The sequence below is a fragment of the Notothenia rossii genome (assembly GCF_949606895.1).
Source record: "Notothenia rossii genome assembly, chromosome: 5".
NCBI lineage: Eukaryota > Metazoa > Chordata > Actinopteri > Perciformes > Nototheniidae > Notothenia > Notothenia rossii.
This window is the reverse complement of record NC_136903.1, coordinates 63,984,459-63,998,580: the sequence shown is the minus strand read 5'-3', so window position 1 is coordinate 63,998,580 and position 14,122 is coordinate 63,984,459. Positions and strand designations below refer to the sequence as shown.

Here is a 14,122-nt window from a genome sequence, read left to right as displayed (position 1 = left end):
ATTTGCAGGGGACACATGAGGGGGCCCGGTCACTTTCCAAATGCAGCAAGGGGATGCAAGGACACGGCAGGAGATTAAAAGGGAGAATAAATGAGAAAAGGTTGTGTGTGTGTGTGTGTGTGTACCTCTAGGTGAAATGGGAGGAGAAATTGAAAACGGATGAAAACAAATGTGGTGGAGGAATGGAACTAGGAAAATGTCTCCAATTGTGTACTTTTTTGGCTGTTTTGAGTGCATAAATGTGCCCTAATGCGAAGTATTGCAAAATGCACAATGAGTATATGGATGGTGTAGCTGTCAAAAGTGGAGTGTGGGATGCTGGACATTTCACTAAACGATCGCCATCTTAGCTACGTTATAGATGCTAAGCTAACAACAGCAATTGAAGTTGCTCCGATATACCAACACAGTCTCACGGCATTTCGTGTTATAGTCACGAAATTAATCTGTTGATTCGTGTTCACCAAGACGATTTTGCAATTTTTTTCATGTCACACAGAAAGATTTTAAAAGCAATGTAAATAATAACAAATTAGAAGGAAAAACAGATACAGATTTCAGTATTCTGACACAGACTGATTTTAGAAGCAATGTATTTATATTGGTAGTATGTTTCGTGCCTGCACCAAATAATAACAAATTAGAAGGAAAAAAAGATGACAAAAATACAGATTTCAGTATTCTGAGGCTCTGAGCCCCATTTCTTTTCCTTGCGGACGGCAAAAAAACTCAGACATTATACAATTTAAAATGAAAGGGATAGGGTTAGGCTTAGGGTAAGATATTGATTAAGAAAATGTTTTTATGAACCACACAGCTTCTGGTATTCCAAGACCCGACTGGACAAAAATACGTGGTGCAGGCACGAAACATACTACCAATAGAAATACATTGCTTTTAAAATCGTTCTGTGTGACACGGAAAAAATGCGAAAATTGTGTTGTAGTGAACACGAATGAATAGATTCAATTAATTTCGTGACTATAACACGAAATGCCGTAAGACTGGGTTGGATATACACACTACATTACAAATATAAATGTGTTTCTTCACTGTTTAAGTAATGTCTCACTATTCGGGTTTCACAAATAAGACACGATTATTTTAAGGGGTTAACTGAGCAGTCTGTAATGATTTGGTACCACAAATGATTGTTGCTAGCTAGTTTGCTAAAGCTAACAGCAGATATCATCACTTCTGGTTAGGGAAAAGTGGCAGTGAGATTTTGAAAACAACATGATCAAAATTAATGCACTGCATTAGTGTTCACAGTGCACGACAATCAGTGTACTAAGGGAAGTATTCAAATTGAGACACAGTGCAATGCAAAAACAATGACTTAGTTTTAGTCTTACTCACATAGAGTGACCTCTGTCTGCATGGGCATGGACAATGCCGGGTGCTTGACTTCGCAGCTGAACAGGGCATCATTATCCAGCTGCGGGTTGAGGGTCCAGGTGAGTCGGGCCTGGACCACCACAGAGCCGTCACTCTGGGGGATGTTAGTGTGGCTGAAGTAGTAGAGCGGGTCTGTGCTGTGCACCCAGCGGGGGAACTCCCGGCTCACCACTGTCTCTGGGATGACCTCTGTCGCAGGGCTGGGCTCGTTGGCCTGCTGGCCTTGAGTGTGGACACGCTGGGGGGTCTCTGTGTGCACACGGGGCACTCGCCCTTCGGGGTCCAGCAGGGAGAGGGAGCGCTGTAGTTTAGTGTCATCGAGGTCCCTGCTGATGAGCGGCCGGGCCCCTCTCACCCCAGCTGCGCCGCCACCCTCATTGGAGGTCTGAGTGTAGGAGATCACCTCTATCAGCTCGCCATCACGCTTAAAGTACACCTAGGACAGAGAGTGAAATAGAGGGACAAGACGACAGAGAGGTGAAAGAAGAAGGAAAAAATACGGAAAAAATATGTTAATGCAACTATGTATACAGGCTTCCTGGTAAATATATGTATATATCGACTGTATACTGTATAGTCCATGACACAGTATGCACTCTTCTTTTAGCTCTGTTTTAACTTCTTTGCAAGAGAGCACAACATTGCCTGAATAATAACCCATATAATTAGCAATGGCAAACTTTCCCATGTAGATATCCAATAGAAACAAAGAAAACCATTCATTTGAAGATCTGGTGCAAATGTCCATGTTATTCACTTTTCTTTAAAGTGGACCTATCATGCTATATTTGAATAATATATTGTAGGACCATACCTATATAAAATAGGTCTGCAAAGTTTTTTTCAAAATACCAAAAAGAGATCATGCATTTTAGCAATGCCTCATTTTGCTCTATTTGCTCTTTTTTAGCCCTGTTTTTGCAAGGGCTGAATCTGAGAATTGTTTCTGACGTCAGGTAATTTAATGGATTTTTTTAAACCCAAAAATGCTGCCTGTATAACCAAAACCAAGAACTGAAAGACTGAAAAATGCTCCATAGAACTGAAGGGAATTGCACAGTGGGATGATCATTTGGTTTGACTTCTTGTCTGAAGGAGTGATATCTTCCAGATTCAATAGCAATATGAATTCCTCTATAAGTGGAGCTTTAACAATGATTTTAGAATTGGTTCAACAGCTTTGTTATTGCCAGAGTAGCATGCTGCCAAGATATAACAGGAGTTTCACCAGTTCATAACATCTCTGGGTGCCTAATCCCCTGACAGGGAATTATTTCTCTTATTTAAGCCCCAGATATGACCACAACATGAAGTTGTATAGTCACTGCTTGTTGAGATGCTATTCAGCAAACAGATATGTTGTATTTGTTGTGTTGATCAAGGAAAGCAATCCTAATCTGGATCTCTTTCAGAGACCTTTGCTCAATTGAATTGAATATGCCAAGGATCAAATAGTCATTATTGTCAACAGTGCATTACTAACTGTATGAGTAGATAGGGCCAAGTTATCTAGTTATCTCACGCGCCAAATACAATTTTCATATTCACAACAGGGATGGAGTTTATAATCCTTGAACGACAATACAGTTTAACTTTGAATGTTTTTTTCTATAAAACATATTTGTATTTAAAGTTAGAATATGTATTTTTCAACAACAATACATTAAACTATGACCGTAGGTGAGTTTGTCTCCCACACACATAGACAGGCAGTATGAGAAAAATAAAGACCTTTTTGAACATTAAAGCATGTAAACATGTCATACTAGAGCCACACAATACAAATATCAACCTGCACATTAGTATAATATGTCCTCTTTTAATTTGAATGTAATAATACAATGAAAACATTTCAATTTAAGTGTTCCGCACCTAAATACATCATCTATTATAAATGGTTCTGTAATATATTCAAAATGAACAAATAGTATTGTTTTCAATGAACAAAGCCAGTAAGCCTTTTAAATGTAATTCAATGTAACAATAAATTCATCTTCTTTACTTAAATATGAACTTTCTAAAACATTGATAAATCACAGCTGTCCTCTCAGCAGTCTGTGTGGGCTGAGGTTATTTTAGTGAAGACAGATGCCACATCATTATATTACAAGCTGTGACATGCTGCTGTTGTATTCAAGTATTTATAGCCAACTCTAAAAACTTTCTAATGGCTGCCATCAGAGAAGGCTGGTACACACCAACAGTGACCTTGCTCAAAGGTATTCAGCAGTACAGGTTGTTGTCGTTTAAAAGTGACCAACAAGCAAAGAACCTATACTTTGTCAACAACCTGCCGCTGAGTTCTGTGAGTCTTAAGCTGCACTCTGTCCCCATCTACCTGCACCACACTTCCAGTACATAGGCAGTGTTCAAACAAGCTTTTCTTTCCAACTTTATCATGCTATTTATTTCTGTAAAGGTTAATGTACCGCAGCACTTAATTATTTCAATAGATTTTCAATACGTTTAATGTGATATTTAACTAGAGGTAAGCCACATTTGAGTAGTTGCAGTTCTCTTTTTAAATCCAGTCTATGAAGTCTGATAGCAAATTGTTCGAGCAATTCGGACATTAGTGTAATATGTTCTTAAAAGATAACTAATGACTACGCCTTCAAGTACAACCTTTAATAAGTGCATAATTCCAATATTGTGTTGTAAAAAAAAGAAGAAAGAAACCTCCTCAAAAGGGTATTCAAGTTCACTGGAAAAATAAGTATGAGCTATTACTCTCCAGATATAGGTTCATTTAAAATGAAGATTTGGTGGAAAACAGTCCTCTAAACGTGTGAATGAACACAAGCTTATTTATCGCAGCCCAGCATAGCGTATAAGGCACATTTACAAATTAAGTTACACGGCATTCAATAGAGTGCCACACTGCCACAGTGACGCGTCCTAAAACCCGGAAGCAAGTTAGCATTTTACCACTTCTGGTTCGTTCGACAAAAAAGCAATGCAATTTCTCCATAGGATTTTGGAAAATAGCTCGAAATAAGGTCTGTGTTTGACACAAATTGAAGAGACGGATCACGTTTTGTTCTACCACATTAAATACATCAGCAGTTACCCCACTGGTGATTTCTGAAGAGTTTACGTGTCTGAAAAACGATGGTTGTTAGCAAGTGGTTGAATAGGACTACAGAAGTTGTCGAGGCCGTTTTACGTCATTACACCAAAGACGTAAACACTTCCGCTAATTTTGTTTTCCCCCGTATTCTGCTTGAAAGCAAGTACCTGCCTCCTGCAAACTGTTAAAACAAATGCTTCAACTTGTACAATTTTGAATCTGAGTTTTGAATATGGATCTTAAGTTGGCGTGACGTTGAAGCAGCGACCCTGCTGTAGTTCGTTTATAGCATAACGTTAGTATTTTGCTTCTGGCGACTGGATTTGTGATTAGAAAATTATAAAAGTAGGGTAGACATGTGGATATTATCCGGCTGAACAAAACGTGATCCCTCTCTTAAATGTGTGTCAACCACAGATCTTATTTTAAGCTATTTTCCAAAATCCTATGGAGAAATTGCATTGCGTTTTTGTCGAAGGAACCGGAAGGAGTTTACTTCCGGGTTTTAGGAAGCGTCACTGTGGCACTCTATACCCATCACCCTTTATCTGCGTTTATCCTATGTGCACTCTAGAGCCAGAGCTTAAAATCCATTAGCGCAATGGGATAGAAACATCAACCCCAGATCCACAATGACCCCATTGCGTCTGCTCCTAAGTCCTACAGATTCTCGACAACTTGAAAAGAGAAGAAGCATTTTCACCATGTATCGAAACAGCTCATTAATTATCACAGCAGGTGGAGCGAGAGCAGCGTGGGTTACAGCGTACCATGCACCTGTTCTGTAGCCTTTGTTGGACAAAATGGTGTGGGTACACAATAACACCTGTGTTGTCTATGGGTTGGTATAATATGGAATGCATCCTCTAATTCTAGGTAACTGGTGTGTTTCTATAAACATTAACAAATAAGTTAATTTATATGCATAAAAGAAACATTGATTAAACAGCTACATTACTTAACAGAGAGCTGTGTGCTCTAAAGGAGTGAGGAATAATACCTTCATTGAGGTTAAGAATATTATTAAGCGTCAGTTTACCTATTCATACTGATCCAACCATGACTAAACATCTTTCTTTGCCACCTGTCTGCTTGAGGTATAAGAAAAGGAATCAATTAGGGTTTCATCAAAGCTGTGAATGAATGGGATAACAGGAATGTAGCTGCAGGGAGAAGAGTGTTATTTCTGTGTTGTTACCCTGCAGTTCTGCTCCTTTTTCATTTCCGCTTTCATTATTTGGAGGCAGATCACATATAGAGTATTGCTATGGGAATAATACAGACGGAGATATAAATAGACTTTTAAAGAAGGAAAACTGTTGGCGGGGTTGGGTGAACTCAGTCATTTTAGATTGTAATTGTGACGTATGTTGTTCTTTTCCAGTCAACATAATCATGTGTGGCCTCTCTTCCTCAAAGCATTTCTTTAAATTATTAAAAAATATATCATTTTTGAAACTTGTAATGAAAAATGAAGCATTTAAATTGATTATCATGGTGGCCGGGAGAGGCACATGCATTAAAACAGCCCAAGAAGTTCCATTAGGAGAAACGCACTTCAGTTTTAAAAACGATGCGAATATAAAAACACTAATGAGCCAAAACACATACAAATCAAGGCACATCTTCACCAACTTGAGAACATATGAGCAGCATTAACAAACGCTGCAAGAACCTCATAACACAACGGAAATCAGGGGACCCTAAAAAGTGACACACACAGCTGGGACTGGAGCACTTGTTAAGAATTATGAGGTTGGCCAACTGTCACTGGAAATTGGCTTATTTTAACAATGTGATCGCATGATTCCTTCCAAAACTATTGCAGATCTGCTGCAGCTAAACAAGCTAACCTAGTTATTTCAAATACACTGACGAAACACTTGAAATTATGAAACAGGATAACTGTGCCAACAATGACAGTTGGCCAACATTATAATCCCCAAACGACAAAAAGCAGTCCGGTGCGGATCACTTTAAAGTGTCCCTGTTTCAGTAGTTTTTCAAGCTTCTCGCAGCTTTTGAGTTTTAGTAAATGCTGCGCATGTTTTGTCAAATTGGTGAATGTTTTTCTAGATGCTGCGCATGTGCTGTGAAGTTGATGAAGATGTATCGTCATTTGCAGATGTTTTGTCTAATTTGTGTTTTTATAAATGTTTTGGGTCACGCGTTTGCACCTGTTGGCTACCGTAGAATTACATTAAAGTAAAAGTGTTCATATTAAACTAATGTATAACAAAGGTCATATTCAAATCTCTTTCAAAGCCAACACATTGTGCTGATAATAAATCAGGCTAAATAATACCAACTTCAGACATTATTTAATTAAAATCAAAAAGATAAGTGGAATGCAGTCCTGCAAGGCCAAACTATGACATAGGACGGCAGTCAGATAAGAGAGAATAGACACATGTGACAGTTCCCTTGCCACTGCATGTCATTTCCCTCTGCCAAAATACGCCAACAGGACCTTGTATCTTTGCAAATATGAATAATTCTACAAATCACTTAAAAAATAAACGCAATCAAGGAGACACCTGTCATCACGTTAAAATTGGTCTGTGTTCCTTGAAGCTACCTACTCATTTTCTAAAATCTCATTTCCCACATTTCCTTGTTTGACAGGCACAGATAAAGGAGAACGCATCACTTATTTCGGTCTATTTAAATGGGAGAGCAAACACTGATTAATTTTCCACAAGTGATTATAAAGCTGCCAAAATAACACAGGGGATGACTCTCACTGTGATACATGTCCCAAATAAATAGTAGCATTTTACAAAGTGACATGAGCACTTTTGTACTTTTTAGAAGATTAATCTTTCTCTTGTTTATCTTTCATTCATTGACTATTAAAACATATATTTTTCCGTTGCCAAATTGAATGAAATGCTTGAATAATATTGTCATACAACATTTATTGTCCTTTGGAACTTTTACAGCTCAGACCATTTACATGCAAAACAATCTATATAGCACACTACAACAAAGGGAAAAGCCCAAACAGCATAACAGAGCCTCTTTTAGATATTATGGAACAACACAATGGGAAATTCCAGACATATCGTCTCAGTCAAATTTAAATGTACTAATCTTTGGGAAAGCATAATGTGCAAAATAGCTATATTGTCGACATCCAATACAATGGCTTGTTGGGTAATACATTTGGCTGCTGTAGAACTTTTGGAATAAGTCCTAGCTCTCATGTAAAGGGGGATTTTTGAGTGTTTTTGGCCTTGCTGTTGTATTGTTCTTTTACAAACATTGTGGCTGCGAAGTGATTATCAATACCGCCTCTGTTATAAATCCCCAAATATAGTCCAATATATGCAGACAATGAAACCAGACACAAACCATTCTGTGTTGAATTAGTACAGAAAAAACGAGGTGTAATTCTGAGCAGTATCCAATATACAATGAAATGGCAGTAGTGAAAATAAGCTTGGATGGCATGAGAAGAGTTTTATATTTTTCCTGTGAATAGGCGGTGATGAAAGCACCTGCACTCCCAGCCGCCCCCATCTCACAAACATCTCAAATCTGAACCCGATTTGAAAATGTAACAATCATGCACTGGTCCATATACACTTTTATGTTGCTGTAATTAATCATGGCGGTGTCAAAAGGACAAGGCGGTGATTTTCATGGTGACAGAATGATTTACTGAGAGAGCAAGCAGTAGAAAGAGGGAGAGAGGCAGAGAGAAAGATCGCGGCCATGACATAATCAGCTTTTCTTCTTGTTATTAACTGTCATTATCTTTCTTCTTTTCAATCAGTGCTTGCTTGTGCTCTGAGGATGTTGTAATGAGTGGCAATGGGAAGCTATTATTGATATGTCACCAGCTTGCTTCAGTAATATCAGCTGGCGACAGATCTTAAACATAATACCAGACACTTTTACCAAATGCGGTACATTATATTTGGCTCTCTCAAAGCTAAACTTGGGGGAGTTTGTCATGTTGGGTGTTTCCATTATAATAACTAATAACATGCACATAATGAACCAGGAGAAGGAAGAGCAGGAGCATCTAAAGCTACTTTTAATGTTAGGGTGCGTTCACACCTGCCTTGTATAGTCCGGTTGAATCGAACCCTGGTGCGTTTAGCCGCTTGGTGCGGTTCATCTGGGCCGGTGTGAACACAATCCGAGACCTCTGAAGTGAACTAAACAACAGGACTGTGGTCCGCTAAAATAGGTGGTCTCGGAGGGCTTGCTTGCGAACTCTGGAGCGGTTCATTGCTGGTGCTCTAATCAATACTTTAAACCATCCTAATCCTCCTTGACCTCACACCTGCCTTTTACACCATCTCACACCCACTGTTTATCAAACGTTTGGCAGACATTGGGATCACTGGTACTGCACTCTCATGGTTCTCATTCATAACACTCCGTTCGATGTCTCACTATGGGATGCGCCTCCCCGCGTATGCCTCAGAAGCATCAATCTCATTATGCCAATTCTGATTGGCTGTTGATCTTGACGACCACTTCAGGGAATCCACCCACCCTTTAAGTAGCTTGCGCTACAACGCAGCGTCATTCAAACACCTCTTCTCGCTTCGGAGCACATCTCTAAACTATCAGTAGCCTGGCTAGCTTGACCGTCCACAGACTGAACAACTCAAAGCTACATTTCGGTCGCCGGACGCTTGCCGGCTACACTTGCTTCGCACAAATTTGAATAATTAAAACGCCAGTTAATACTCGACTCTGCCCCGCCGTTTTTCTTTAACGGTAAGGTTTTTGATTATCGAACAGTCACATACCAGTTACTGTTCCGTCCCTCCAAGTCGACACTCCGGCTATTGAGGATGGAACCTTCTCTCCCTCACACCAGAGGAGACGGAGGCTCTGAGGCTCGACTCTGCGGCTGCGAGTATAAGATATCGAGCACGGACTCACACCAGGTCTGCTCGTCCTGCCTTGGGCTGGAAAATGCCCGGATGGCTATCGAAGCCCCCGGTTCGTGCGGACACTGTGCCTGCTTCACCATCAAGAGCCTCCACCGACGGCTAGCGCGCCAAGCTAGCCTGTCGGGAGAAGACCCTTTCATGTATAGCGATGTGTCGACCGGCAACCGAGACATGGAGGTAGCCGCCGCGGAGGCTGAGCCTTGCGCTGAGGCTGAGCCTTGCGCTGAGGCTAGCTGGGGCTCCCAGCTGGACCTCACCGTGGTTCCGCCCGCGGAGGATGTCCTGGAGTTGGACTATATAGAGCAGGGGTGGGGAACCTCCGGCCTCCGGGCCGTATATGGCCCGCGAGACCATTTGGTACGGCCCTCGAGGTAATTTATAAACACACGCAAAAAAGAAAAAAATTGAAGAAATATAGACCGCAAAAAAATAAAAAAAGCGAGTGCCTGTTTTTCCTGGCCAAGATTAGGTTCCTTGAACACAACACGAGCCTGACGTGTCTGACAGGGATGCAGTTTTGACAGAGAGTACCGGAACGCCAGAACGCCGCTCCGGCACTTGAGAAATTGCAGTACCCATAAGGAGCCGTACACAATACATGTCGCAGTTTTTGCGTGGCTGTGTCTTTAGTTGAAAGCCCAGCGGGCAATCTGTTCATCTGTCATACTGATCATACAGTCAATAACTTTGTTGTTATTAGCATCTGGTTAGCTAGCTATGCTAACGAATATAAGAAGCTTTTTCTCCAACCAGTGAGGTAAAGGCACATCTTTATCATCATCTTTATTTATTTAATCTTTATTTATCTGTTGTTATTTTGTTTTACTTGCTTGTAAGCGCTTTGAGCACCAGGAAAAGCGCTTTATAAATGTAATGTATTATTATTATTATTATTGATATGATCATTATAGTTATAAAAAAAGAAGAGAATAAAGTAAACAGGTATAAAATACTGTATGACAGTAAAACAAAGTTGTTATTAATAAAGAAGAATACAGTTTGAAAGGGGAGTGATTTGTAAAATATCCATAAAGAAAAATAAAATCTGCTTACAGTTCTGTTTCATATGGATGTTGAGAGATGTATCCATAGATCTCTTCATGTTGCTCTCAAAGTGCACCAGATTGATGCTTTTAACTTAAACATTTAAAAACAAATCTTCCCGGGGGAGCATGCCCCCCGGACCCCCCTAGAGGGTGTGAGGTACCCCCCACTTAAATCGTGTCCACATGGATATGAAACTAAATACATTTGCACACATCTTGTGTCCATATCTTTCTGTTGTGGTGGTCATGCCACACCGTGCACGTGCATGCATGCGCGAGTCATGGGGAGATATCTGGATTAAGAGGTTGCTTTTTCTTTGCACAGCATGAAAGAAAGGCCCAATGAATGGGCTGTGTTTTTTTTAAATTTTTTAAGCAGAGGTCAATCATTTGTACGGCCCTCGGAGGATGTTGAAAAAATTGAAATGGCCCTTGAGAGGAAAAAGGTTCCCCACCCCTGATATAGAGGAAGACGAAGAGGGTACCTCGGAGCTTCTCTTATCCGACTTAGACGAAGACGAGGATGATATTTTCGTCTCATCCGCTCAAGCTGCCAAGCCTGATGCTGTGTCTGCTCCTCCGGGCGAAAGCATGCAAACTTCGCCCCGTCTCAGCATGGACTTGCAAGCCGTGTACCAACGTGCTGCGTCCAGGCTGGACATCCCCTGGCCTGAAGTAGCAAAGGAGACCACCAGATCTCGCTACGAAGGGAAGAATTTGCCCCAGGCTGCGAGGATGGCAAGACAACTTCTCACAGTTTTTCCGGAGCTGCTGGACGAGGTGTCTGTCTCGTGGAGAGACCACCCGTTCAGCAATAAGTCCCCGATCCAGGGAGCTTCCTCTTTGGATTTTGAGTGCATGGACTCTCGGCTTGCTTCGCATGCCTGTTGCAGCCCACCTCCAACCGCGGCTGTCTTCGTCGTCTAACAGGAACCCCACACTGCTGACAAAAGCAGATCGTTTTCAGTCAGCATTGACCGAACGGGCTTACAAAGCGGCGGCTTTATCTGTCAGGGCGCTCAATGTCTCATCGATGCTGACTGCTTACAGAGCTGTGCGAAGACATGACAAATAAACCTGAGCCTGCTGTGTGGGATGAAATTACCGCGATCACGGACATTTGCCTCCGTGTGCAGCGCTGTGCGGTCCAAGCCACGGGTAAATCACTTGGAATGATGGTAATGCAGGAGAGAGCCAGGTGGCTTAATCTGACGAACCTACCAGACCGGGAGAAAGAGGACGTTTTGGACATGCCAATTGTCCCCGAAGGCATATTTGGCACTGCTCTGGCTTCGATGCAGCAGCGGTGTGAGGCGAAAAAGAAAGAGGACGAGGTTCTCCAGCTCTGTCTTCCCCGGAAGGTCCAGCCGCCCCCTCCGACGGCCCCGCGACAGGCCTTCGATCAGGCTGCCTCACGACCCTCCCAGTTTAAGATCCCGAAACGGCAAAAGCCACAGCCCGCCCCGGGTCCCCCATCCAGGCACGAGGCGAGTACGAGCTGGCCAAGAAAGTCCCCAGCTCCGGCTGCACCGGCACAGCCGGCCAATACCTTCGGTCATCAGGCGAGGAAGAAGAAGAGAGCGGCCTGACAGCCTTCCCTCCTCTCCTCGGTGGAAGAGCTGGATGTTCCCTGTTTTCCAGCCCCACCTGTTCTGCTCTGGAATGTGCTTCCGGGGCCACCCATGTCCCCGACCCCCCGTCGCCTCGAGTGATGTCAAAACGACATCCCCGAGTTCGCGCCGTGAGAAAGATGGACTTTATGTTAGAGACAGCAGGTTCTGCTTCCCGTCTAAGTCACACAAGCACATGTCCACGTTTTTCAATAAAGCATATTCCACTGTCGTTTCCAGGCTTGAAGTCAAGGGCACAGTCAAAAATAATGAAAAGAAAAACAATAAACAGTCAGGTGACTGTGCCGCTTCTGAGGGGGGCTGTCGCCTCTCTCAACAAGCGGATGGTAACCGAGTATGTCAATGCACTATTACTTTGCGCATGCGCAGTGTCGGCCAAGGTTGTCAGTCAGGAGTACTATCGTGTTCAGACACTAGAGAGCCGACAGCAGGGCAGAGGCTACTTCTCCTCTCACTCTCATGAGCGAGAGGTGGAAAGCGCTCACAAGCTCAGCTTGGGTATTGAGGACGATATCACGGGGCTATAGACTTCAATTCGCTGTCACCCCCCCTCACTTCTCGGGCATTGTGCATTCACAAGCCCGGGGAGATTCGGCCCGTATTCTAGAGCAGGAGATTTTGTCGCTGTTAGAAAAAAAGGCCATAAATATAGTTCCCCCCGAACAGAGTCAGAGCGGCTTTTATTCCAGGTATTTCCTCGTCCCCAAACGGGGAGGGAACAGAATTCGCCCTATCCTGGATTTAAGAGCTCTGAACAAATACCTCAGAAAATACAAGTTCAGGATGCTCACTCACGCATCTCTGCTGCGTCTCGTGCGTCAGGGCGATTGGTTCACATCAATCGACCTGAGAGACGCATATTTTCAAATCCCAATATATTATCCACACAGGAAATATCTGAGGTTCGCCTTTCAGGGTGTCTGTTACAAGTAAAGAGTGCTTCCCTTCGGTCTGTCTCTCAGCCAACGAGTGTTTGTACGATGAACGGAGTCAGCAATCGCCCCGTGAAGACAATAGGGCATTCGCCTGGCAACCTATTTAGACGACTGGCTCCTTCTTGCACAGTCGGAGCAGGAGGCTATTACGCAGACAAATATCCTCGTGAAACACCTGCTCTACCTGGGTTTTGTAATAAACACAGAAAAAGAGCATGTTGTCCCCAGCCCAGTCTGTACTCTTCCTGGGCTTATGCCTAAATTCAGTGTCCTTCACAGCCCGCCTGTCAGCGGAGAGAGTGAAAGCCTTCAGAGCTTGCCTCGCTCATCTCCGGCAACGCAAATGTGTTCTCTTCAGATCATGTATGCGGTTGCTAGGACTCATGGCGTCAGCTATCCTGGTGGTACGACTGGGCCGCTTACACATGAGGGATTTTCAGCGCTGGGTAGCTGCCCTCAGACTGGACCCCGTGTGTCACGGTGTACGGAGAGTGATAGTCACTGTGGAATGCGTAGTGGCACTGCGTCACTGGCTGCACCCGGATTTTCTAGTACGGGGCGTACCTATGGGTGCTGTCCTATCACGGATGGTGGTCACCACAGACGCATGTCTGACAGGCTGGGGGGGTATATACGAAGGTCGACCTGTGAGGGGTCTCTGGAGCAGAGATCTCCAACGGTCAAATATAAACTATCTGGAGCTTTTAGCGGTGTTTCTCACCCTAAAACGCTTTCTGCCTTTTCTCAAAGGACATCATGTCCTCGTGAGGACAGACAACACGACCACAATATCGTATATAAACCGTCAAGGGGGTTTGCATTCTCTCCAGTTACACATGCTGACACGCAAACTGATACTATGGAGCTGCGGCCGTCTCCTTTCTCTGAGAGCAACGCACGTGCCGGGGGTGATGAACCTCAGAGCGGATCTGTTTTCCAGAAGTGCACCACTATATGCAGATTGGACTCTACATCCAACAATTGTGAGTCAGTTGTGGATACGTTACGGCCATGCCGCGGTGGATCTGTTCACGTCAAAAGAAAACGCTCAGTGTCAACTTTTCTTTTCAATGCGCGGTCTAAACGCATCATTAGGCGTGGACGCGCACGCTTGGCCGCCGGTCCT

The 14,122-nt window shown here is 43.1% G+C and overlaps 1 protein-coding gene across 5 annotated transcripts in view; it reads right to left on the bottom strand.

The window, feature by feature from the left end:
• igsf21a (immunoglobin superfamily, member 21a) overlaps window positions 1-14,122 on the bottom strand; it is a 286,476-nt gene that overhangs the window by 19,952 nt on the left and 252,402 nt on the right. For all 5 annotated transcript variants that reach the window (XM_079684282.1, XM_079684280.1, XM_079684281.1 and 2 more), the window contains one exon: window positions 1,360-1,834. In XM_079684282.1, the coding sequence (XP_079540408.1) occupies window positions 1,360-1,834 (475 nt within the window). The remainder of the gene's footprint in view (window positions 1-1,359; window positions 1,835-14,122) is intronic.